Below are 27,309 nucleotides of genomic sequence, written 5' to 3'. Positions count from 1 at the left end.
TTCAAACACAGAATAAATGTCTTTGGGAGAATTGCTCCTTGGCATTAAGTGCAAATACAGACCATAGCAGTCCACTGCAAATAGAGAGAATGTGTCGATGCTGCCCAACCAAGCTGGCTCCTTTTGATATGTGATTTAAATATATGAAAGTATATCTAAAGTCAAAGTAATGTAATACATTCAATATTACCATAAACTCAATATTGTTTACATTGTACACATTGTTAGATGTATCACAGCACCAGTACTGGAATGCCAAGTTTTGTTAAAGCTATTCCGCAGATTCATTTCATAAACGCAGAATGCAGCCCCCAGCTAGAAGATGAAAGTACAACTGTCTCAGCTTCTCAAGTTAGATGGAGGATTTTGTTATTATTCTCCACATTATGACTACTTCTAGAAACTGAATGCAGAATTAGGATGCAAAGCTCCATGATTGAATAGTTGATCACGATTTTGGAGATACTTTGGCCCAGTAGAAGAAAACGTCTAAGGTCGTTTGAAATATATAACATCTTGAGTTAATATCTCACTAAAATATTATCTGTTCTGAGAACAATAGACATTTTCAAAGCACCATAGGATTTAGTTAGCAGCTCTGGTGTCTTAGCATGCTACACCATTAACAAATTAAGCAATAAGTGAAGTTTTGGAAGCCTCTTTCCACTGAACTCTGAATTCACAACAAATTATAAGACCAAATGATGCATATGAAGCCATCATCAACAGAAACACCAAAAACACGCCAGTGAAAAAATAAATCAGACAAATCAAATACTAGGTCTTCAACTTCAACGTAATTAGTTATATCCCAAAGAACTAGCTAAGACTTCAAAAATGGAGTAAAAAAATAATTTCAAAAATCATTTTTATCGCCACTCTATCTAACTGTCGTCACTTTTAGGGAACTATGTAGTTGTACTTTCTCTGCTTTTTAACATTCCCCTGGGCCTGACTGTTCACTGTGAAATTCTTGCCCTGCTTCGACTTCTCAAAATCCAACACCTCATATTTATTTGATTTAAACTTCATTAGCCATTCCTCGACCTACTTGCCACGACTGATCAAGATCCCTCTGTAATTCTTGATAACTTGATTGGGATCAGGCTCAGGAGAAATATCTACCTTCAAATGCCTTAGAACGTCCAGCACCTCTTCAACGGAAATTATGGACTATCCTCAAGTCATCTTCATTAACTTCCCCATGTTCCCAAGTCTTCATGTTTTACTCCATAGTAAAAACAAAACTTAAATAATGATTGAGGACGTTGTCCTACAGCTCCATACACAGACAGCCACTTTGGTTTTTGAAGGGCCCTATTCTCTCTGTAGTTATTCATTTCCCCTTAATATACAAAAAATCTCTTTGGATTAGCCTTAATCTTTCTGCCAGAGCTGTATCATGCCTCCTTTATGCCTTCCCGATTTCCTTCTTCAGTATGCTCCTTAATTCACTATACTCGCTCAAGGAGGACTCTCTCAAACTTCCACAGGTGCACAGTAGAGAGCATGCTGACCGGTTGCATCGTGGCTTGGTTCATCAACTTTAGTGCCCAGGAGCATAAAAGACACTGCCCAGTCCATCATCGGCTCTGACATCCCTACCATCAAGGGGATCTATCGCAGTCGTTGCCTCAACTGACTGCAAAAGTTTTTATAGATATGTGAAGAGGAAAAGATTAGTTAAAACAAACATAGGTTCCTTGCAGTCAGAAACAGGCGAATTGATCATGGGGAACAAGGACATGGCAGATTGAATAACTACTTTGGTTCTGTCTTCACTAAGGAAGACATGAATAATCTGCTGGAAATAGCAAGGGACCGGGGGTCAAATGAGATGGAGGAACTGAGTGAAATCCAGGTTAGCCGGGAAGTGGTGTTAGGTAAATTGAATGGATTAAAGGCCGATAAATCCCCAGGGCCAGATAAGTTGCATCCCAGAGTACTTAAGGAAGTAACCCCAGAAATAGTGGATGCATTAGTGATCATTTTTCAAAACTCTTTAGATTCTGGAGTAGTTTCTGAGGATTGGAGGGTAGGTAATTAACCCCACTTTTTAAAAAGGGAGGGAGAGAGAAAATGGGGAATTACAGACCAGTTAATCTAACATCGGTAGTGGGGAAAATACTGGAGTCAGTTATTAAAGATGGGATAGCAGCACATTTGGAAAGTGGTGAATTCATTGGACAAATTCAGCATGGATTTATGAAAGGCAAATCATGTCTGACTAATCTTATAGAATTTTTCGAGGATGTAACTAGTAGAGTGGATAAGGGAGAACCAGTGGATGTGTTATATCTGGACTTTCAGAAGGCTTTCGACAAAGTCCCACATAAGAGATTAGTATGCAAACTTAAAGCACACGGTATTGGGGGTTCAGTATTGATGTGGATAGAGAACTGGCTGGCAGACAGGAAGCAAAGAGTAGGAGTAAACGGGTCCTTTTCAGAATGGCAGGCAGCGACTAGTGGGGTACCGCAAGGCTCAGTGCTGGGACCCCCGCTATTTACAATATAGATTAATGATCTGGATGAGGGAATTGAATGCAACATCTCCAAGTTTGCGGAGACTATTATCTGAATGGTGGCCGATTAGGAAAAGGGGAGATGCAACGAGACCTGGGTGTCATGGTACACCAGTCATTGAAAGTAGGCATGCAGGTGCAGCAAGCAGTGAAGAAAGCGAATGGTATGTTAGCATTCATAGCAAAAGGATTTGAGTATAAGAGCAGGGAGGTTCTACTGCAGTTGTACAGGGTCTTGGTGAGACCACACCCGGAGTATTGCGTACAGTTTTGGTCCCCTAATCTGAGGAAAGACATTCTTGCCATAGAGGGAGTACAGAGAAGGTTCACCAGATTGATTCCTGGGATGGCAGGACTTTCACATGAAGAAAGACTGGATAGACTCGGCTTGTACTCGCTAGAATTTAGAAGATTGAGGGGGGATCTCATAGAAACTTACAAAATTCTTAAGGGGTTGAACAGGCTAGATGCAGGAAGATTATTCCCGATGTTGGGGAAGTCCAGAACAAGGGGTCACAGTTTAAGGATAAGAGGGAAGTCTTTTAGGACCGAGATGAGAAAATCATTTTTTACACAGAGAGTGGTGGAATCTGTGGAATTCTCTGCCACAGAAGGTAGTTGAGGCCAGTTCATTGGCTATATTTAAGAGGGAGTTAGATGTGGCCCTTGTGGCTAAAGGGATCAGGGGGTATGGAGAGAATGTAGGTATGGGATACTGAGTTGGATGATCAGCCATGATCATATTGAATGGCGGTGCAGGCTCGAAGGGCCGAATGGCCTACTCCTGCACCTATTTTCTATGTTTCTATGTAAAGGTTGCCAGCATCATCAAAGACCCATACCATCCTGGCCACTCACTCATCTCCCCGCTGCCTTCAGGTAGAAGGTACAGGAGCCTGAAATCTGCTACATCCCGGTTCAGGAATAACTACTTCCCCACAGCCATCAGGCTATTAAACTCAACTCAAACAAAACTCTGATCGTTAAATAGCCCATTGCACTTTATCTGTCATTTATGTGTTATATCATATTATATCATATATATTCATTGGTATATGGTCACATTGATATGTTCTGTTCTGTATTTATTTCTGCCTACTATATTCTGTTGTGCTGAAGCAAAGCAAGAATTTCATTGTACTATCTGGGACACATGACAATAAACTCTCTTGAATCTTGAATACACAATCCCAGCTAGTTATACCGGACTCATGCCTACTTCTTTTTCTTGACCAGAGCATTAATTTCTTTCATCATCCAGGGTTTCTTACTCCTACCTGCTTTGCCCTTTACTCTAATAGGAACTTGATACCGTGAACTCTCACTATCATACTTTAGTAGGTCAGGTTTTGCCCTCTTCATTGTAGAATCCTCTACTTTTTATCCCTGAGGAAACTTTCCTGAAACACTTGACAAATTCCACTCCATCTCAGCTATAGGTGTTATGGCAGTCCCAGTCTATATTGGGAAAGTAAAAATCCCCTTTCATGACATCCCTATTAGTTTTGCAGCTGTCTGCCATCTCCAGGCATATTTATTCCTCTAATTCCCATTAACCTTTAAGGGGTATATAGTGCAATCTCAACGAAATGATCAACTGCATTTTATTTTTCAGCTCCACACGTATAACCTTAATGGACTGATAGTTGAAGGCAAATGAGAAGATGAGTACACGAGCCGAGTATAAATTCCAGTAAGGTCTGTTGTATCTTTCTCTATTGTAGGTTCTATTTGAAAATTACCATCTGACTGTTGAGAATGGGATGGCTGGAAGGCTCATTTGTGAAAACTTATCTTATCGGGCCTCTTCTAATAACAGACTAATCACTCGAGTGAATAAATTAATGTGCATGCCTTTCACTCTAAGCTATAGTGCATGTGTGGTCTAAGCCTTGAAACTGAATATTCTCACGTAGAGATGAAATGTCACTGACTAAGACATGGCTGGCATCAAAGATATCAATATTGACAAATCACCATGTAAGGTATTACAAACGACCATTGTTGCTGGTAAGTGTTTTGCAGATACCGATAGCTAGTGAGATGTGCCTCATCCTACCTTTATTTTATCAATATTTTATTAAACAAATTATAATGGAAAGCCTAGTGCTTTGCATTTCACATCCACCTCAGAAGACTTCTATTTTTGGATGTAGGCAACAGAACATATGATCCATTGATGTCCTTGTGCCTGGAGGAAGCACATCACCAGCAAGCTCCATCACCTGTTTTGTGGAAGCATGGTATGCCATATTATTACAGAGGGAAATGAAACAAAATGGAAACTCCACATGCCAGAAATAAAACCAGGATCTATTGGACTTACACAGCACCTGTTATGGAGCATGATGCTTTGAGACACAAAACCTGTCCTCTTGATGCAGGCTAACTAGGCAGCTGTACATTACCAGCATTGTGTTGCTTTAATTCAAGTATTCAGACAGCTGCTAGATCACTTTCTCTGCAAGAATGCCCAAACAGTTGGGTTTTAAAATCTGGAAATAGTTGAAGTAAGCAGGAAATATGTTGAAATTATTGCTGTTACTTTATAATGTCCCACCTATAACAGCATTATCCTGTAAAAGTAAACACGAACCACTAAATACCTCCATCTAATAAAAATACATATAAATTGTGATCTGAGAAAAAGACCAACACCCATCTAGTTAATTTTCTAGTGATTCTGGTACCTGCATGGTGAGATGATAATGAAAGTTGTTACTTAAAATAGCAAGCAATCAATTAATCTACAGAGATGACATAAGGAAAACGATATGGTGGAGAGCTTTCAAAACCACGTCTGATGTCAGCTGTTCATAAGCATATGGCACAAAGTACATCTCCAGTTATTCAAATACAGTAACTAATAATATCAAGATCTCCATTTAATACTCACAAATATACGTTGCCTTACAACTAACCAAAAATCAAATCAATAAGATCGACATCACTCATGGCTCTGATTATAGAATGGAAGGGACCTCACGTAGCTTTATTAAATAATGTTGGATACATAATAATAATGGTGTTAAAGATCATCTACAGCAATCTGTGCAGGCCACAATACCTCTTCTGTGTCATTTCCCAGTAGCACTCTGTCCCATTATTTAATTATTTACCTCCACTTTAAACACTTCTATTAATCCAGCTTCCACCACCCGCCAGGGCAGAGAATTCCACTGAACATTCGAAGGGCCAGTTTTAATGCCAGACCCCATTTTTATACTTAACTCATCTTGTTTGAGACCCTCTCACTAGTAAAACATCTGTCTTAAAGAACAACCAGTAATAAATAATATGGACATTGGGCATTTGCCTTGCATGGAAATAACTTTTTAAAAATGTCCTTGTTTCTTGGTTCCCAAACAGTGCCTAAGTAGGTTGATTGTGAATGTCATTCTTTCTACATTCCCACCAGCCAACAATACTTGGTATTACAAGTGACTTTTCTCTGATAAGAACCTGGGAACGATCAATAGATTGTCACAAATATTGAAATTAGTCTCAAAGATTTTGAGATAGATCCAGATGTAATGGTTAGACAAGCCAAAAAATGTAAACATATTGGATTGCAGTGGGAGAGGAGGAGAGGAGAACCACGTCTTTATCTCAATACCATACAGTGAAAGGATAAATTGAATATCCTACTTAGAGCGAAGCAACAAGATGAAATATTTAAGCTGATACAGATAATCAAATCCATATTGCTTTTGGACACTTAATAAGTTATCGCCACTCAAATCAGTAGCTCTTACACAAGTCAAGTTTGGCATGGAATATCTCCAGACACTTAAAGTATAAGATGTTTCAAAAACAGTAGATACTATTTGTTAATTGATCACACTAAAGTATTTTTGGCTCAAGGTGTCACATGCACAGTCGAACCCTGGAGCAGCTGTTTGGAACAGATGGATCTTACAACTGCTAGTGCAATATGTCTGTCACAAATGGCTTCCCTGGTCACTTTGCTCTTAAGGGTCAAACAAATGCGATCTTGGTTCTGCGTGACAGCATGCCATTTCAAGAAGGTGGTGGGGTCTGTTGCACAAACTCTGAAAATAGCACTGATGTATACGAACACCCTAGAATAAAAATATCATAAACAAATACAGAATAAAATAGGAATGTATTTAAGGAATGAGACCGAACATAAATAAATGTCTTTGTTATTGTGTTGGTAATCTGAAGTGAAATTTATAATTCCATTATTATGAAACTGAACTCAGAACTATACGTCAGATTTCTACTTTCAGCAATTAAACCAGGCAAGAATTTATACAGGAATTTATACAGAAATACACATACATTACAAACCCACTGACTCACATGGCTATCTGGACTACACGTCTTCCCACCCTGCCCCCTGTAAAGACTCCATCCCCTACTCCCAATTCCTCCGCCTACGCCGCATCTGTTCCCAGGATGAGACATTTCATACCAGGGCATCGGAAGTGTCCTCGTTCTTCAGGGAACGGGGATTCCCCTCCGCCACCATAGATGAGGCTCACACCAGGGTCTCATCCATACCCCGTAACACTGCTCTCTCTCCCCATCCCCGCACACGCAACAAGGGCAGAGTCCCTCTGGTCCTCACCTTTCACCCCACCAGCCGGCAAATACAACACATAATCCTCCGCCATTTCCGCCACCTCCAACGTGACCCCACCACTCGCCACATCTTCCCATCTCCCCCCATGTCTGCCTTCCGCAAAGACCGCTCCCTCCGCAACTCCCTCGTCAATTCTTCCCTTCCCTCCCGCACCACCGCCTCCCCGGGCACTTTCCGTTGCAACCGCAAGAAATGCAACACCTGTCCCTTCACCTCCCCCCTCGACTCCATTAAAGGTCCCAAGCAGTCGTTCCAGGTGTGACAAAGGTTCACCTGTATCTCCTCCAACCTCATCTACTGCATCCTCTCCCATCTACCATGGCCTTGAATATTTTCTCCTTCAGCTGCATATTAAATATATTTATACTAATAATATTTATTACTACAATCTAATGCTGTCAGAATATTTTCGGCATTTTTCCCATTTGTCTATCGTATTTATCAGCAACCATCTTGTCTTCACCATTCCTACTTTAAAAATAGGATCACGCAATTAACAATGATGAAGGCCATTCAGCCCGCCATGTGTGTATCAATGCTACATTTGCATCTCGAGTTATATTAATCCAAATCAAAGACAGTGAAGTAAAAACACTTTAATTTGTCATTTATTTCAGTTTCAGTTGTTGCCCTCCACTTTATAGGAAGAATGTTTTAAATGAAGTCATAACCTGATGCCATCTTACCTGCAACATTCTAGTGTGCATATCTATGATTAAACAGAAAAGATTAGGTTTGAATAACCCAGAGTGTGACTTCTTATTCAATAACCACTCACTTAAACATTTGAAGTTAGTTGCATTTCTGGAACTAGCCTCTGTTCAAATGGCAGTGAACCATTGAGCAATGAATCTTATGTACATTGAGCAATGGCCAATGAGCTGTGGTCATGCCTAGTTATGAGTTCGTATTCTCAGTACAAACAGGCCCTTTGGCCCACTAAGTCCATGCTGAACATCGATCACCTGTTTGGACTAATTTCCATGTTATCCCATTTTCCTATCCACTTCCAAGGCACTAGGAGTACATACATACTGAACCTGAGATCAGCATCGAACTCAGGTCTCTGGCGCTGTGAGATAGTAACTCTAACAGCTACGCCACTGTGCCACTGTACAGAACAAAAGAACGTAATTTGGCTCACTGCGGCAAAACCTTCCCTGAGTTATATAACATCATAAGCCTAAAGTCTAGGTTCACACAGGGGGGGGGGGGGTGGGGGGTGGGGGGGGGGGGTTGTGTGTGCGTGTGCGTGTGTGTGTCAGTCAGTCATTTGGAACATAATTTTCCCGACTTTTTAAATTAAAATTGTTGACGAATTTGACCTTTTTTTTAAAATCTGACCGCTGCCCAGCTGCTGACGTTACAATAACAGTGACATTTTCTACATCTTCTGGTAGAAAATTTCCTTATGATTTCAAAAATCCAATCCTATAAATTTGGTCCATTATTTCCCGAGATATTTACTACCATTTATCACCAAGCTGACATTTTTTTTAAATATTAAGGTTGCCCAGCTGCTGATCTCACAATGCCATTCCTCGTGCCCCCGCCCCCCCCCACTGCTCTGGATTAATGCATCTGCTGTCAACGCGCATGCACAGTTTTCCACGAGGTACGTTAGCCCCCCCACCCCCCTGTTCTTCAAAAGGCGCAGAAAGATCGAGAACGTTCTGCAGCAAAGATCCTACAGCTCTGCACCGCTATTGGATCTTTGTTCTGCTCAATCGCGATGTCATAGGCGCTCACGCGCTGAAGCTTCTCCCGTGCAGCCTGTGAAGCCCCACCCTTCGCATCTCCTGCCTGCCCACTCAGCTGCCAGTTTCCTGAGCGTCAAGCCGGTGCTGTCTCTCTCCGCAAGAAAAGGAAATAATTTGCATTCATTAAGGACCTTAATGATGAAAATAAACCTCAAAATATTAAGTAGAGGAAACAAATGTCAAGACAGGGAGAATGATAGAAAGGGATTATAAAGGTTGAGAGGACACTTTATACAAAGGCTCTGAATATGGTTTTGTGGTGTACAGAAATTGATAGATTTAGGGAGCCGTTTCAGAAATGAATGACATGGCAGTGAAAGCATAGCTTGCGATGGAGATGGAAATATACAGGAAACCAGGATAAGGACTTCAATCACAGGTGGGCAATGTTGTAGAAATGGAAGTAATTTGTTATTGTGATCAATTGGGTTTCTAGGATTTATTTAAGGCCAAACAGAATGCCAAGTTTGTGACACGATTGAGAATGTCTCTGAAAGCACTATAAAGTATATGTGTGTGTGTGTGTGTGTGTGTGTGTGTGTGGAGTGGTGGGGGGTGAATCAAAGGCGGAGGTTGTGCTTATGATTATAGATGACTTGTTGACATCGAGGAGGTTATAAATTACTTGTGATGGAATTTTATAGTCTGACAGCACAAAGACAGTCATTGGTCAAACAAGACATTTTAAACATATTTAATAGAAATCCACTGAGTGCTTGTGGATGAGGTCACTGAAGCTGAGGAGTGGAATACCTCCAAATGAAAGTATTCTGGGGGACTCGAGAGATATTGTGAACTGGATGGTAACAAGGCCACTATGAGGGATGTTCTGGTTCAATTTGAGAGGTAGATATGTGATAATACAAAAGTCATCATTGAGAAAGACAGTAACCAAATTGAAAGGAATAGAAGAATAAGTTACTGAACAGATGAACATGAAGTTGGGTAGTAATTTCAATATCCAGCAATAGGAAAACAGGTTTGGAGATAAGAGTAGCAAATAAAATAATTGATGGTGAAGGAGGAGCATAGACTTTTTAAGGGAGGAGCAATAACAGCAACTTTGAATATTAGCAAAAGGATATCAAGTAAAGGAAATTGTTAATTTGTATAATGATCAGGAAGAGAAACAGGTAACAAAGAGCCAGCTGACAAGAGGATTTATTTCATTGGTAGGTGGTGAGATGAGTGTGCACAAGGATGTTAGTAAAGTGAGGGCCAAGGAAAGAGAGCTAACCTTGGCTGCATTAAGATTGTGTGTGTTGACATTCTACGTTTGAGAGAATATGCACAAAAAAGCAAGTATGAAAATGTATATGAAGACTGAGGGAGGGCAGTAGGATACTGGAGTTGGAGAAAGTGGTCAAGGGAAGTTGAGAAACAGCTTGGAGAGTTGAGAAAAAAGCTGAGAGATAAAGGGCTTCCTAATAACAAATTTGCCAGGATTCATTGGAAGAAAAACAATATTTATTCTTAAATGTAAATTTAAAAGATAATGGAAGAAAGGTAATAACTTGGTGTTCATCCTCGTGATTACTAAGATAAAATGTTTTCTGCAAGTTTTCTGCGATGGTTGAAAGGGTCAAGAGCTTCAAATTCCTGAGCGTGCACATCTCTGAAGATCTTTCCTGGTCCGAGAACACTAATGCAATTATCAAGAAAGCTCATCAGCGCCTCTACTTCCTGAGAAGATTACGAAGAGTCAGTTTGTCAAGGAGGACTCTCTCTAACTTCTACAGGTGCACAGTAGAGAGCATGCTGACCGGTTGCATCGTGACTTGGTTCGGCAATTTGAGCGCCCTGGAGAGGAAAAGACTACAAAAAGTAGTAAACACTGCCCAGTCCATCATCGGCTCTGACCTTCCTTCCATCGAGGGGATTTATCGCAGTCGCTGCCTCAAAAAGCAGTGTGGGTATCATCAAAGACCCACACCATCCTGGCCACACACTCATATCCCTGCTACCTTCAGGTAGAAGGTACAGGAGCCTGAAGACTGCAACAACCAGGTTCAGGAATAGCTACTTCCCCACAGCCATCAGGCTATTAAACCTGGCTCGGACAAAACTCTGGTTATTAATAACCTATTATCTGTTATTTGCACTTCATCAGTTTATTTATTCATGTGTGTATATATTTATATTATGGTATATGGACACACTGATCTGTTTTGTAGTAAATGCCTACTATGTTCTGCGTGCTGAAGCAAAGCAAGAATTTCATTGTCCTATACAGGGACACATGACAATAAACTCATTTGAACTTGAACTTGAACTTTATGTCTGATTATTTTGGTACAGCTCAGATTTTCTAGGACTTTAGAAACCCAGCAGCAAAATGGAGATGGGTGTCACCAGCTCCAGAAAGAAAATGCTTCTTCCAGAACAGCATGGGTCAAGAATAGTAAGTGTGTTTCTTCTAGCTCGCAAAGGAAGCCTTTAGCCTTCTTTCTGCTTTTGGAAAGGAACTGGATACGTATTTAAATAAAAAAATTGCAGATATATGTAGTGTATATAATGGTAACTGTAACTTTAAGAGCTGAGTACTAGAATGGTATGTGTGTCATGTAATATATTCCAATATCTTATCAGTCCCTTGAATATGTGTGAGTATGCGCAGTGTACTTTTGTAAAATAAAGAAGACCTACACTGGCAACAGCGTGTACTGAAAACATGTGCTTGTTTCTATCCACATGCTGAAGCCGTAATATCTTACAATATAAAACGAAAAATTAGCTAATGGCATCACACCTGCAGAGTCGGATTAAGACAAATGGGACAAAGGGCCTGCTGTGCCTCTGATCCCAATCAACAGGATGACAGGGTGTTGTACTTTGGAAAGCAATTATAATTTTCAACACCCCTTTCTAACATTATAGACAACAGGAAACTAATTTGAAGCATCTGTGAAATGGATTTAAGACATATAACTGCTAGTAAACTTCCATGGTTCACTCAAAACCTCCAGCAAGTATTCTGCGCTCTGTGCAGAATAATCCATCTCATTAACATTGTATCAAGGGAAAAAAATATTGTTTCTGGATCTGTTGTAGAGATCTAATCAATCATCCATAGCGGATCATGAATATATGCAGGTTTACACTCTAGAAAACACCATACTGTTGATTAATATTTCTTATATTGTCTGCTTTTTTCTCCCTCCAGCTGGATCTAACATGCCTTCAGAAATCAGACCTTCACCCAATTTTGCACCAACATTGCTCTACAACCAATTGCTGCAAGAGGACAGGTGCTTGTGATGATTGGGTTCTCTGGTTTTCTTTTCTTTATTTGTGTGGAGCTGCCGAGCTTTCACATGAATGCAAGTCAGTTTATGCCAAATCAGTGGCCCTGGTAGATCATATCTTACTAACTTGATTGAGATATTTGAGGAGTCAGTGAAGGTGATTAATGAGGGTAGGACAGTGTTTGTTGTCGGCATGGATTTTAGTAATGCATTTGATAAAGTCCCTCATGGTAAACTGATTTAGGATGGGAAAATGGGATCCATGGTGACTTGGTGGTTTGGATCCAGAACTGGCTAATTCTGAGTGGGTAGTGGAGGAAGGGTGTTATTTGGCTGGAGGCCTTATGACCAGTGGTGTTCCATAATGATTGTGCTGGGACCTCTCTTGATTGTTACACATCTAAATGATTTGAACGTAAATGTAAATGGGTTGATGAGTAAATTTGCAAAATTGGTGTTGTGAACACTGGGATTTGGATCAGTCACAAGATATGGGCAGAAAAATGGCAGATGGGGTTTCATTTGCACAAATGTGAGACGGTGCATGTTAGGAGGTCAAATGTAAGGGGAAAATATACCTGTTAGGGGAAAGACACCAACAGCATTGATGTATAAAGGGATCTAGAGGTCCAAATCTTAACTCATTGAAAGTGGCAGCACAAGTTGATAAGGTGATAAAATAAACATTTGGCGGGCCTGCCTTCATCAATCGAGGCATCGAGTAGTTGCAGCATTATAAAACTTTGTTTGAAGTATTGTGTGCAGTTTTGGTTTCCCTATTACTGTGAAATTTCAAGAGAAGGTGGAGAAAAGGTTTATCAGAATGCTGCCTTGATTAAAGGGAAAGGTTGGACAAACGTGGATTATTTTCTCTAGTGTCAGAGATCTGATGGAAGTTTATAAAATTGTGAGAGGCATAGATAGGATCGACAGAATTCCCCCCCCCCCCCAGGATGGAAATGCCAATGGCTCGGGGGCATAGTGTTAAGGTCTGAGGAGGAAAGTTTAATGAAGCTGCGTGGGGCAAGTGGATGCGTGGGACAAAAAGTGATGGGTGCTGGACCGTGCAGCCAAGAGCGGCGGTGGAAAGGCACATGGAAATATAAGAAATAAAGGGATATGAATCGTGTGCATGCATAGGAGCTTAACAGACATTGTGGGCTGAAGGGCATGTTCCTGTGTTTTACTGTTCAAACTATCGTCCCCAGTTCATGCAGTGCCAAAACAATACAAAGGATTTCTGAAATAGGTAAAAACATCTGTTATAACCTTGTGTTTATAGAATTGTTTGCATTTCTTGATTGACAGTATTTTCTTTCACTGTTTAAAAAAATAAAAAGGCCTTTTGCAATGATGGGAGAGTTTTTCTTTGGATATCTGACATTATCTCCCAGAAGGTGGAACAGGCATGACATATATATCAATAATTCTTGTGATATCTGGCTGGGCGTTAATATGTAATGAGAATCTCATCCATTTAGAAAAAAACATCTGGGAATCCCTTTCTCCAACACTACACAGAGAAAAATGGCTGTACTAATGATTCATATGAGAATTAATAGTTGGTGAATATATTTCCAAATGCTTAAAAAGGTTATAAACAGTTTTGTGCTGTTGCAAGATTCTCTCAGTCAGGCATGTAAAACAGGCATGTTAAACAAGCCTCCCAAGAGAGAAGGCAGACTGGATAGCAAATTCAGCAGAAAAATCAAGAAAGTAACTAAAGAAATTAACTTACATTTACATTATGCCGTTCACAGCATTTGTTAACACACTTGCCAATTGATTAAGTACATAAATGACTGCACTTCAAAAGTAATGATGCTATGAGATAATTTTACTATGTTAATGACCTAACATAAAAAGTTGTTGTTATTATACGATGGGGAACAAGGCAATCAATTTCCCCAATGTTTTAACATGTCAAATTATGAATAAAATTACAATTAAATATGTTTGGAGGAGGAAAGGGTAGAGCAGAATTGTATTTGATGTTCCTAATAAAAGTGCCTACTGCGTTCTGAATGGTAAACTGAATATACGATGTGCAAATAAATCTCCCTTTAACTGGGGTGGCACCCCCAATGGCTGCCTCGCCAACAGTTTGCCCCATCCCTTCCTTCTTTGTTTTATAGTATGTCTTCAAAGTGTGTTTTTGTGTTCTTTAGCTTGTTTTATGTGGGGGGGGGGGGGGAGACGACTTTTTAAAATCTTTTACCTCGACGGAGGTGCGATTTTTTCTGTATCGTATCTCCGCCTGGCCTAACATCGTGGAGTTGGCGGCCTCCTGCTGGAGATCAACTTTGGGAGCTCCAACTGCAGGAGCCTGCAGGTCTTACCATCATGGAGCTGGTGGTCCCTGGTTAGAGACCGACTTTGGGAGCTCCATGCCGCAGGAGCTTCGATCGCCCCAACGCGGGAGCTTCGATCGCCCCAGCTGCAAGGGCTTCGATCGCCCCGGTTGCAGGAGCTTCGATCGCCCCAGCTGCAAGGGCTTCGATCGCCCCAACGCGGGAGCTTCGATCGCCCCAGCAGCAAGGGCTTTGATCGCCCCGGTTGCAGGAGCTTCGATCGCCCCAGCAGCAAGGGCTTCGATCGCCCCAGCAGCAAGGGCTTCGATCGCCCCAGCAGCAAGGGCTTCGATCGCCCCAGCAGCAAGGGCTTCGATCGCCCCGACTGCGGACTGTTCGACTGCTCCGACCGCGGGAGAATAAAGAGGATGAAGATTATACTTTATTGCCTTCCCACACAGTGAGGAACGTGGAATCTGCTGTGGTGGGTGTTTATGTTAACTTTTATGTAGTGGTGTGTCTTGTTGCTTTTTTTTTTAGTATGGTTGTATGGTAACTCGAGTTTCACCATACCTTAATTGGTCCACGTGATAATAAACAGACCTTTGAACCTTTGAATTGATTTAAGCATTTTTTCTTGCTAACTTGAAATCCCTCTTTAACCCATTCCAGCTCTATAATCCAGAATCCTGCTATACTTAATTCTGACCTCTTGAGCTATGACCTCTTGACCTCCGTTCCAACTGTCTCCGCCTCTTCCTTTCTTTTTTCCCGGCCCCCCCCCCCCCCCCCCAACATCAGTCTGAAGAAGGGTCTCGACCCGAAACATCGCCTATTCCTTCGCTCCACCCGCTGAGTTTCTCCAGTATTTTTATCTATCTTGAGTAACTAATTTCATTACTCTGCTGCTAACCCCTTGGCTCTGGAAATCTTTCTGTTACTTTTACTTTTTCACCTCTTTTCATCTCATTTAAACCTTTCTTCCTCCTTTCATGGCAAAAGTTTTTTTTTTAATAAGTCTGAAGAGCTTTAGCATATTTTGTAGATGCAAGGAACTGCAGATGATGGTTTACAAACAAAAAAGTCTTTTTTTTTTAGAATGTTTTATATCATGTTTCTGTGTCTGAAAGCAGGTCATGGATAATGTGAAATTTTCTGGTAAGTAGTCCAATTTTACTTTCTCCAGTCACAAAGAATCATCCAGTGATGGAGAAGTGAACAGCTGGGTTGTGGTGCCAACATTCCCTTGAGAGAACAGAGAAGAGGAGGGGATGATAGCATAAAGTCATGGAAGACATGCTGGAGATTATCTGTCACATAAAGAAGCTACCAAATAGAGGAGACAAAGGAAATCAAATTATCAGTGAGAGACCAAGTGTGCGAGCCGACTTTCAGAAAATCGGTAGAGAGAATGAGTATATCAGTCCAAGGTTATCTTGATAATGAACAAGACACAAGCAAGGAAGACTGCAGATGCCATAATCCTGACAGATAAAACATCCCAATGCTGGTGATTTTTTTTTTACATAAATGGAATTGTAATTTTCAATACTGAAAAAATTCACCATGATATCTTCACTTAGTGTTTTTAGAACTACAATAATTTTCACAGGTATTTAATTGTTGCAGACTATGTTTAAACTACCCTGAATTCATTATACCAAAATTAAAACTGGCTGATTAAACTATCTTCCACATGACCATGCTGATTCTGTTTTCTTTTCAGTTTATATTACTATTTTCACTAATACTAGCTGCTACAATGCTATGCAAACTAAATAGATAAAAGTGTTCTTTTGAATACTTTCAATAAAGGGACTGACCAGTTTATGATTGCTCAAACTTGAAATCATATTCCATGAAGTCAAACATGTCACACAGAACCAAATACACAGGACAAGATGTTAAGAAGTCCCTTGTGCCAATAGGTGGGGAGCATTTCACGACATTCGTTGATTGTTGAGAGTGGTAGACGCTCAACATCGGTGGGGGGCGGGGGGGGATACGTATATCTTGGCCTGGGTAACCTTCAGGACAGTTGGGCACAGGACACATCATCAGTAGTGTACCCTTGCATCACTGGGTGTTTCGGCCTTTTAACACTATACACCCTCCACAAGGGCGGCCCGCTGAGATTGGAGACAGCAGCATATTTCAATACAAACAAAACGATTAAGGTGTTGTGAAATTTAAGATTATATTAGGATACAGTTGGCTGTTCCTAGTTTTTTTTGATAAGATAACATTAGACCTTCAGCTTATTGATGTCCAAAGAATAATATTGTTAAGATGTAATCTACAAAAATACAATTGGATACACTGAGAAAGTAAGATTTTACACAATACATTTTCAGGCGGGTGATTTAGCAATTCACTTGGACTGTCTGTGTGGATGGAATGGTTCAAACTGAAAATGGTGTTGGTGAGGCATTGGAGGTGCTGCCAAATGGTTAGAAATGTAGAGATTGGGAAGGAGGTTGCATAGCATTCACAATCTTTGCCCATAATCTTTCAGTGAAATGCCAGAAGATCTGCTTGATTTCATGAGTTTTTAACCAGCAATCTGGCTGGAAGCTTTGGATGTTCAAATGCAGGATCGAGGTAATTGCCAATCCTGGAATACCTGTTCTGTACTGGTGTACTCCTTGTGGAGCTAATAAGGCAGTGCAGTGATCCTCTCAATTCTTAGGCTGGGCAACCTGCCCACTGGGCCTGAACCAGGTCAGACCTGGCACAGTTGCAGCCACTCACAGAATAAACATTGTTTTTTAAATTTGATTAGGTTAATGTGAATGGACTTAATTGTTTTTTTTAAGTGCAAGTCCTTACCATATTATAATATTTTAAATATACTTCATATAACTATTCATTCAGCGTTCATTCGGCCCTATAGATAATAGATTATTCTTCGGATCTTAATGTTCCAAGGTCAATGACAGAACCATTTAGTCAGATGGTAATTATGTTGAGGTTAGGGCCATCACTGGCAACTCCCTGTGAGAGTACATAAGGTATTAGGCTAGCAATAAAGCAAATAATTACAGGATTACTAGATGCAGGTGGTTCAAACAAAAGCTTCAGATTCCTTTTGCAACAATATGTAAGCCAATCCTCTGACTCTTTGTGATGACTGAACGCACTTTCCCAGAACAACGTGGCATATAGTTTTCAATGATTCAGTTGGCTTGAGCGGATACCAGTTCCTGCCATTTGGCATAATAGAGCCAAAATCATTCAACTGGATTTGTATTATGTATAATTTAATGTAAATATACAAATGGGAGCAGCACAATTAACCACATCCTACATGGTGTATGTTCATCGCCTTCTATCCATCAGTACAGGTGAAGGAAGTGTTTTCCAAGCTCTGGAGATTGTCCAAATAAGTGGGTTACATCATTTTTTGACTGATCTTGCTTTAGGAATTTGCATGAAGTAAAAAGTTCTGACACTTCTTTAGTTCAAATGCTGAACTCACATTTTAAAATGTTCAGCCATCTGAGATCTTGTGTCAAAACATATCTAGACCAGACATAATGGGCTGAATTGGGCTTGATTTAGTCTGACATTTCGGGTTGCCAAGCTCTTGCTCTCTTCCCATCACCATATTAAGCTTGTACGGTTCATTTCAGTTTGAGAAGAAAATGCTCTACATGTCCCGTGAAAAGGCTGCATAGCTCACCCCATACATTTTAAAATGTAAGTTTCTTAACAAGGTCTTTCATTGTAGGAAATTAATTACGTTCACGGAGTTATTTAACTGAGAATGTGAGGTGGAGGAGGATGTTGCTGGACTTCTGCTCAAGGAAGATATGAAAACTATTCAGGAGATTTTGTGGTGTTGAGGTATAAAAGATTTGGATATCCATACTGAGCAACTGATAATAATATCAATAAACTTGGCTACTTAAAAGTCTGCTTATGTGTTTCATTATTTTAGTTAACACTTTGTTGCATATCTGAAATTACACCTGATTTATTTGCAGACAGGTAAAAGAACTTTCAATTTTGCAATTCAATCAATCAAAAAAAACAAAAAACAACTTCACCCTCTTTCCTGTCCTCCCTTTAAACTTAACTTTGAACATCTGTATAGAATATTCTTGTGTACTGATATTAAAAATGTTGTACAATATCATTGCCTTGGAACATTTTACATGTTAAAAATGCAGTTTCAATGCAAGTTTTGTTGCACAATGCAGATAAATAGGAATGGGATTATTTCCATTTTGATGTAATTGACCTACCTTCTTTGCAGATTGTGGAACTGCACAATGCATCCTCTAACACTTAATGCAATGCTATTACCTGAAACTTTTACTGCATTTAGTGGCAAACACCACATGATTGTGTAGGTACATGTAATCCTTAGAATTCTATATCAAACAAAAACTGTGACAATCATAAAACTGTTTGAAGAAAGAGAGGAGATGCATTAGTTTGCCCCGTGCGTGTTTGCACAGGTTCAATGTATGCACTGCTTTGTTAAAGTACAGAGATACTTGCAATTTCACTAACCTTCTGAAGTGATTGGCCACAATGCCGACAAGCTCTCCAATACGGTTCTCATTAGCTGGCTGCATTTTATGAAGGCACACAATAAGGTCTTTGTTGTCCTTTGTGTGAAAAACAACAAGTTGATCTTTTCCTGTTGACACGCTCACCCCAGTAACCTAAAGATAGAGAAAAAAAATTATGGCACGCACACCACAGACAGCTCTCACCTCTCTGTCACGATCCAAATGTATACGTATTAAGAATTAATTACCTGACTTTAATTAGACGAGAGGCTGGCTTTAGGCCTTGAATGAACTGTCCACGTTATCCCATTTCCTTTCCTCATCATTAGTAATATCAATAATTATTTTATTTTTCATTTGAAAAGTTCTGGCCAAACACATAATCAAAATCATACTTCATTTAAATGCTTGAATGCTGGGGTTAGAATTGCAAGGGAATTATTATATGATTCGTGCAAGATGCCATCTAGGAAAAATTAGAACTATCAGAACATTTTTTTTAAATTGTGACCTACATGCGTATTAAGATAATAAGAGAAGTGTCTCGACCTGAAACATCACCTATCCATATCCTCAGGAGATGGTGACTGACCCGCTAAGTCAAACCAAAACTTTGTGTTTTACATATGGTTTGAAAACGACCAATTTTAGTTCCTTGACCTTCCTCGAATTATACCATTAGAGGTCATACCTTTTGATAGGGCTTTTATTTTGCAATTTCCTCAAGAATAATAGTAAATTATTATTTTATTATTATCATTCCCATGCTGTATCTCTAAACTCAACTAGATTATGTAGATTGAACAGGGATTTGTGAAAATTATGTTTGATATAAAAGTCGGAAATGTTTTGAGGTTATAACTAGCACAATTGACAAATCAATTAGTATATTGAATAAATCACCTCAGCCCTTTTGGCTTGAGATTTTCAAACATTTACTACCCTCTCAGTGAAGGAACATATTTTCATCTCAGTCCTAAATGGTTCAACTATTATTTAAGACTATGCGACTCCTTGACAAAGGCACCCTTACCAAAGGATATATGATCTCTGTAGATACTCTCTCAGACGTGTAAGAATTTTGTATATTTCAGTGAGATCTCCTTTTGGTTTTCCAATCTTCCAGACTATATAATAACCATATAACAATATAACAATTACAGCACGGAAACAGGCCATCTCGACCCCTCTAGTCCGTGCCGAACACATAATCTCCCCTAGTCCCATATACCTGCGCTCAGACCATAACCCTCCATTCCTTTCCCATCCATATAACTATCCAATTTATTTTTAAATGATAAAAACGAACCTGCCTCCACCACCTTCACTGGAAGCTCATTCCACACAGCTACCACTCTCTGAGTAAAGAAGTTCCCCCTCATGTTACCCCTAAACTTCAGTCCCTTAATTCTCAAGTCATGTCCCCTTGTTTGAATCTTCCCTACTCTCAGTGGGAAAAGCTTTTCCACGTCAACTCTGTCTATCCCTCTCATCATTTTAAAAACCTCTATCAAGTCCCCCCTTAACCTTCTGCGCTCCAAAGAATAAAGCCCTAACTTGTTCAACCTTTCTCTGTAACTTAGTTGCTGAAACCCAGGCAACATTCTAGTAAATCTCCTCTGTACTCTCTCTATTTTGTTGACATCCTTCCTATAATTAGGCGACCAAAATTGTACACCATACTCCAGAATTGGCCTCACCAATGCCTTGTACAATTTTAACATTACATCCCAACTTCTATACTCAATGCTCTGATTTATAAAGGCCAGCACACCAAAAGCTTTCTTTACCACCCTATCTACATGAGATTCCACTTTCATGGAACTGTGCAGTTATTCCCAGATCCCTCTGTTCACCTACATTCTTCAATTCCCTACCATTTACCATGTACGTCCTATTTTGATTTGTCCTGCCAAGATGTAGCACCTCACACTTATCAGCATTAAACTCCATCTGCCATCTTTCAGCCCACTCTTCCAACTGGCATAAATCTCTCTGTAGACTTTGAAACTCTTCTTCATTACCCGCAACCCCACCTATCTTAGTATCATCTGCATACTTACTAATCCAATTTACCACACCATCGTCCAGATCATTGATGTACATGACAAACAACAGTGGACCCAACACAGATCCCTGTGGCACCCCACTCGTCACTGGCCTCCAACCTGACAAACAGACTGCTTGATCTTTTTCATAGGCTAAGCTTCATCCCAGGAATTCTCACCAACCCCTCCAGTGTAAGTGTACTGAAGGACTGAAGAAGGGTCTCGACCCGAAACGTTACCCATTCCTTCTCTCCAGAGATGCTGCCTGTCGCGCTGAGTTACTCCAGCTTTTTGTGTCTATCTTTAAGTGTACTTTTCATTTGATAGGGAGACCGGATCTGTACACATTGTTCCAGATAAGGTCTCACAGGAGAAACAGAGTTAACATTTCAGATTGAAGAACCTTCACCAAAACTGGGAAAGAAACTTGTTCAAACAACCTCCAATTGAATGTGGAGTTTGGTGAACTAGAAGATTAGGACCAGGGGAATGCTATTTTTGCTCTGTCTAGGCGAGGATGAGCGCTGAAAAATGAGAGGCAGGAGAGATATGATCAGTGGTACCATACATTACAGTAGAGGGGAATCCAGATTTCAGGAAGGTAGACATTTCAGAGCCACCGATGTGTAAAATCTTATCACTGAAGCAAATACGATGAGACAGAAGAATCAGGCGAGTGGAATTAATTCCTTGAAGGAAGGTTGAAAGTCATGGTCATTGAATTACACAGCATGGAATTAGGCCTATCGACCCATAGCATCCATGCCAACCATGAAGGATGTATGGTCAAGATAGCTCTGGAAGTCTGTGGGCTTGGCCTGAATTTTTTTGGCAAGCCTATTTCCTAAGTTGGAAACAGGGAGATCTAAAAAGAGAAAGGGTCAAAAATGGACCATGTGAAGGTGAAAATAAAGTGGAAATTGGCTGACAGTGCTGAAATTCTCCAGTTCTGCATAAGTGCAGGGAGCATCACAATGTTATTATCAGCGAACTCAGGGACAAAAGACTTGGGGGGAATGGATCAGAGTTAGAGTGAAGCAGACTATTCCACATCTCTCACAAAAAGGACAGACGTAGTTAGGGCCCTTCTGAGTAGATATACCTTTCATCTGGCGAAAATGTGGAGTTGAAGAAGTTCTGCCAGGTGAATGAAATTGTTAGTGGAGGGGAACTGGGTGGGTTCAAGGAAGAAGTAGAGTGTCCTCAGACTCTCCTGATGTAACATGAAGGTATAAACTGATGATTATGTCCATGGTGAAGATGAACTAGTTGGGACCAGGGAATTGGAAATAAACATAGATAAAATGTGGGAAGGAACCAGACTAGAGTAGGAAAAATCGAGTAAAGGGGAAGAAATATGTTTGGTGGGGCTAGAGCACTGAAACAATGGGTCTGCCTACATATTCCTGCTTGTTCTGCATGCGTTCCTATCATTTTATTCCAATGCTGTTGGAATAAAAACTAACATGCCACTAACACGCTTTGCAGTTGCTTGCTCTATCTGCATATTAACCTGTGGGATACTAGCAATTGAGTCGTGTCACAAATAATGGAGACCAGGCAGAGTCACAAATACAAAGTAATAAGTCTCATTAGGAAACATGGATTTCATAAGAATAAAAGATACCTGAGAAAGAGTCACAGGGGGAATGTTGTTTATCAAGCAGCACGTCACTTGGGAAACAATGTATATCTCAGAGTTAAGTACATGGGAAATATGTATCGGATATCTGAGCAAAAGTCATCTATGTAATAATGCACACATGGAGAAGTATTAGGAAACATTTTAAGTTTGTAGGGACACAAGGAAAGAGCAAGGAAGAATAAATAATTTCACAGCCTTCTCAAAGAGACAGCACAGTCATGTGGAGCTGAATAACCTAATGAAAGGAAATGAATGATTACATCCACAAACTATCCATTATTCAAAATTAGATATTTTTAAATTGATGAAACCAAAAAAAATCATCTTTAAATGAATCTGCTTAAACTTTAGCTGTAATCTTCTCAAGAATTTTGTTTTGGTATTTTGTTAAATAAATACGTAGCATAAGTAACTTCAAATTATGTCACCTCCCCACCCTTCCATCTTATTTATTTTTCTCGTCTTTAGATTGAACAGCAGCTCTGCAGAGCACAGAAACAAAATGGACATTTGCCAATTCTTTATAAAAGAAAAAAAATGACGTCATTATTATTGCTAATTAAAACAGATTCAGACCCAACTGCAGGCATCATCAGTTCAAGACAACATATAAAAGGCAATGGGACAAAGCAGCCCAGACAACAGTCCAGTCAGCCCATTTTAACATGTCATTCTTTAATGCATGTTAGTACACTTCCAATGTTCAGGGATCTATTAGTATTCAACTGCTCATCTAGAACTACTTATACAGTGATGCTACAGATAGCTGAATGCAAAGATTCCTTCCCTTCTAACACCCCTAAGAACTTCCAGTTTCTATTGCATTCTTTTGACCACTAGGTTTCCCAGAATCAAAATGTAATTAGACAAAGGCTGAATTTTTTAAATTTTCATCATTTGGACATAAACCAAACCCAGGTTCAATTTCTGCAAAGCAGATGCATTTAAGATCCCCAAACAGTTAATTCAGAAATTGGCCTTATATTGTGGCTGAATTTGACACAAGCAAAATGGTTTGACCTTCCCTGTCAGTGATTACTACTACATCCTTTAATTTGGAGAGACACATTGAGGTATACTAGTTAAGCAACTTGATTATTTTATGTTCACAGCAACTATGTTCCTCCATGCAGCGAGACATCAGCTGATGCAGTCTCCAAGGGGATTGCTATGGAAACTGGGTTACCACGGAAATGCTGATACTGAACTATTCTGACAGTAAGATGAATTTACCATTAAACATCTGTGCACATAATGCTACAAAAATCGATCTTCAAGCGCATCGGATGCCTTCTTCAAGTACATAATACAAATAAAAAGCAAATTTGACATCCTTTTACAGGTTATGGTTGAGAAGAAAAAAACAAATATTTGAACAAATAGTACAATATACTTGTATCCTAAAGAGATTTTTCTTTATATAAAATAAATCTATCCATTCCGGAAATTATTCTGTTGGATTTTAATTAACATTCATATGTAGAGTTTAGGTAGATGTTAATCCGAAAGTGAAACTCATCACTGCAGCATTTTAAAAGCTTTAGGCAGTGGACTTGTCTCGTGTTTTGTTTAGTGTCAGTCTTAATCAGTGAAGTAGAAAACATTAGGTCTACATTGTCGGGCCAACTTTTCATATTGTGAGGGGACAGAGTGAAGGGAGCTTGGTGAAGTGTAGTTCTAAATATTTATGTTGCAGTTTATCATATCTTAGAAAGGTAGGTCTTTGCAAGGAAATGTCCCAAATGGCAATGATAAACAACTATGCTGCCAGGTACAGAAGGAACTGGGATGAGGAGCTGAGCTAATTGATGCTCCCTTCGTTGCACAGGTCAAAAGTGAATGCAACAGCAAGTCACTGGAGGTTGCGCCTGTCATCTAATTGTGGCCGGTTATAAAGTGGAAATGACACAACATCACAGCGGGTTCCTGGCTGCCTTATCATAGAGATAATAAACCATGGAGGCAGTGTACAAAGACAGGCATACCCATTTCCACAACCCCAGGATATAGGTTATTCTCAAGATAATATGGAATTTTAATAGCTACTCCAAACAGAGACTTTTAGACTGTGACCTACATTATACAATGGGATAGTCTTCATCACTTGATATTGCTTCAGTGGATCCAATTTGTACAAATGCCGGTCAGTGATGAAAATTGCACGATCTTCAGGTTTATTAAATCTATTTATCTGTAGGGAGAGACAAACAAATATAGTTTAAACAATGAAACCAATCCAAAATTAATAGCAATATGCAAAAATTATCGCTCAATTAGAATGTCTCTTCCGAGCATAATTATGCCGTATTTTTCCTATCATCCAACTTTCTAACATTAGCACCAATTAGAAAGCAGAATTTGACTTTCTATTAGGTTGAGCTATGTTGAGATTACTTCAAAATGAAATCTTTAAAAAGACTGAAGAATTTAACACATCATATTGTGAGCTAAACAATATGCAGTTTGTTTTTAATATACCTGCTCATTCTTATATTGAGAAAAATAGAACCCCATCTGCTGTTATTGTGAATACTTTTAAATATTCATTGTGGTACACATCTGCTGGGCAAATATGTAAAACTGACTATTCAAAAATTTAGTTTCCATTCTCAAATGTAACTTTAAAGATTTTGAATACTTTTACTGTTCATCAAAGGGACATCTGTGCTTAGGAAAGGAACATTTTTGCACATTTTTGAAAATTAATAGTGGCAAATCTAATAACTACTTTCACCACAATGTTGTTATGCTGAAGTTTCCATTCTTTGAATTCCAAGTAAAAGCTTTGAAACAGAGACTGCTTAGATTGAAGGAACAATGAGTGTAACAGCATTTGTTACTTTACATTCTCCAGTAGTTTCCACCTTATTTCCTATTATGCTTAGATGCAGTGACATTGTTCAATTTGAGCCAAACATTACACACAAAAGAGGTAACTGCCAACAGGAGAAATAAAATCAGTGTCTTATACAGGCATCAACGCAAACAAATGAATGATGGATTGGGATTGACTGGAATATACTATTAAAAAACAGCATTGGCTTGATGGGCTGTAATAATTCTATGGTTCTAGATGTGTCTGAATGGTGAAACTCATGACAACCTGTTCTCTCAATAAAAATCATATACTTACCTTTCGTACATGACTGGAAAAGAGTGTGTTCATGTATTTGTCTTTTCGCTTCAGTTCATTAGCTCTTGCAGAGAAAGCAGGTGTCATCTGTGGATTATCCCTTTTCTGAAAAATGTAATGAAGAGTTGATAAGCAGTCTTTGTAATTTCACCACAAGGACCCTTACTGAGTTGATGATTTTATTTCCATTCATCCAACAAAAGAAATGAATAAAAGCAGAAAATCTGAGAAATGCTTGGCAGGTCAGGCAGTGTCTACCAGAGCTGAAATGTAAACTCTCTCTTTCCACTGACTGCCTGATCCGTTAAGTGTTTCTAGCATATATTTTCTACTTAAGATTCCTTTATATGTAGTTTTTTTTGATTTTCAACAAAAGAAATGAACTGGCATTTTGTAATTTGCAGCACATTTGGTTCAAAACGACAGAACTTTTTGTATGTTGAAGATATATTGTTTATTCAAAATGAAAAGGCAACTTTGAAGGTAGAGCTCCCAGTATGAGTGATCCTTAAATTTATATAATTAACAACAGGGTGAAAATACCAGCTTTTATAACATAGAACAGTACAACACAAGAAAATGTCTTTAGCCCACAATGTCTGTGCTGAATATGTTGCCGAGAGCATCTCTTCCCCACCTGTTTATAATCTACATCTCTCCATTTCCTGCATATCCACATGCCAATCCAAAAGTCTCATAAATTCCACTGTGCCTCAACCACAGCGGGTTCCAGGCACTCATCACCATCTGTATAAAAAAGTTATCCCACATATCACCATTAAACTTTGCCCCTCTCACCTTAAATCTTTGCTGTTTAGTATATGACTTTTCCATTCTGGGGAAAATATTCTGACTGTTGACTCCATCTATGCCTCTCCTAAATGTCTATACTTTTATCCTCCGGCTTTTGAAAGAAAACAATCCAAGTCTGTCCAACATTTCCCTGAAGCTAATACTCCCTAATCCAGGCATAATTCTGGTACACCTCCTCTGCACCCTTTCTGCCCCACATCTTTCCTGTAATGGGGTAACCAAATCTGCACTCTGTCTTCCAAATTCCAAATCCTGACTCTAATACTCAATGCTCCAACCTATGAAAGTAAACATGCATGAGTGATCCTTAAATCTTTACCGACATGTATTGCCACTTTCAGGGAGTTATAGACTTGGACCCCAAGATACCTGTATATATCAATGCCATTAATTGTCTCTTTTCCCCTTTCATTTGACCTCCCAATATGTAGTACCTCACATTGTTCGGATTAAACTCCATCTACTATTTCTCCGCCCATTTCTGTAGTTGTTCTATCCTGCTGTACGCCTTGACAGCCTTCCTCACAGTCTGCGACTCAAGCAATCTTGATGTCATCTGCAAACTTACTAACCAACCAGTCTATGTTTCCGTCCAAGACATTTTTTGTACATATATATATATATATATATAATTTTTTTAATATCACAAATATATTCCTTATTGGACTCAGATTGGCCTAACCTACTGCTCACAGGTGTTTTTCTCTGAATGCCTAAAGAA

General features: G+C 39.5%; 1 protein-coding gene across 1 annotated transcript in view; it reads right to left on the bottom strand.

Annotated features, from left to right (window-relative positions):
- myo1d (myosin ID) overlaps positions 1-27,309 on the bottom strand; it is a 285,608-nt gene that overhangs the window by 71,662 nt on the left and 186,637 nt on the right. Inside the window, exons 19-21 of the mRNA XM_033035091.1 lie at positions 25,776-25,880; positions 24,720-24,833; positions 18,948-19,102 (exon numbers count right to left, since the gene is read on the bottom strand). Coding sequence (XP_032890982.1) covers positions 18,948-19,102; positions 24,720-24,833; positions 25,776-25,880 — 374 coding nt within the window. The remainder of the gene's footprint in view (positions 1-18,947; positions 19,103-24,719; positions 24,834-25,775; positions 25,881-27,309) is intronic.

This window comes from Amblyraja radiata, chromosome 16 (assembly GCF_010909765.2).
Source record: "Amblyraja radiata isolate CabotCenter1 chromosome 16, sAmbRad1.1.pri, whole genome shotgun sequence".
Lineage (NCBI taxonomy): Eukaryota > Metazoa > Chordata > Chondrichthyes > Rajiformes > Rajidae > Amblyraja > Amblyraja radiata.
Note: the sequence above shows the minus strand (reverse complement) of the source record. Positions and strands in the feature narration are given on the sequence as shown.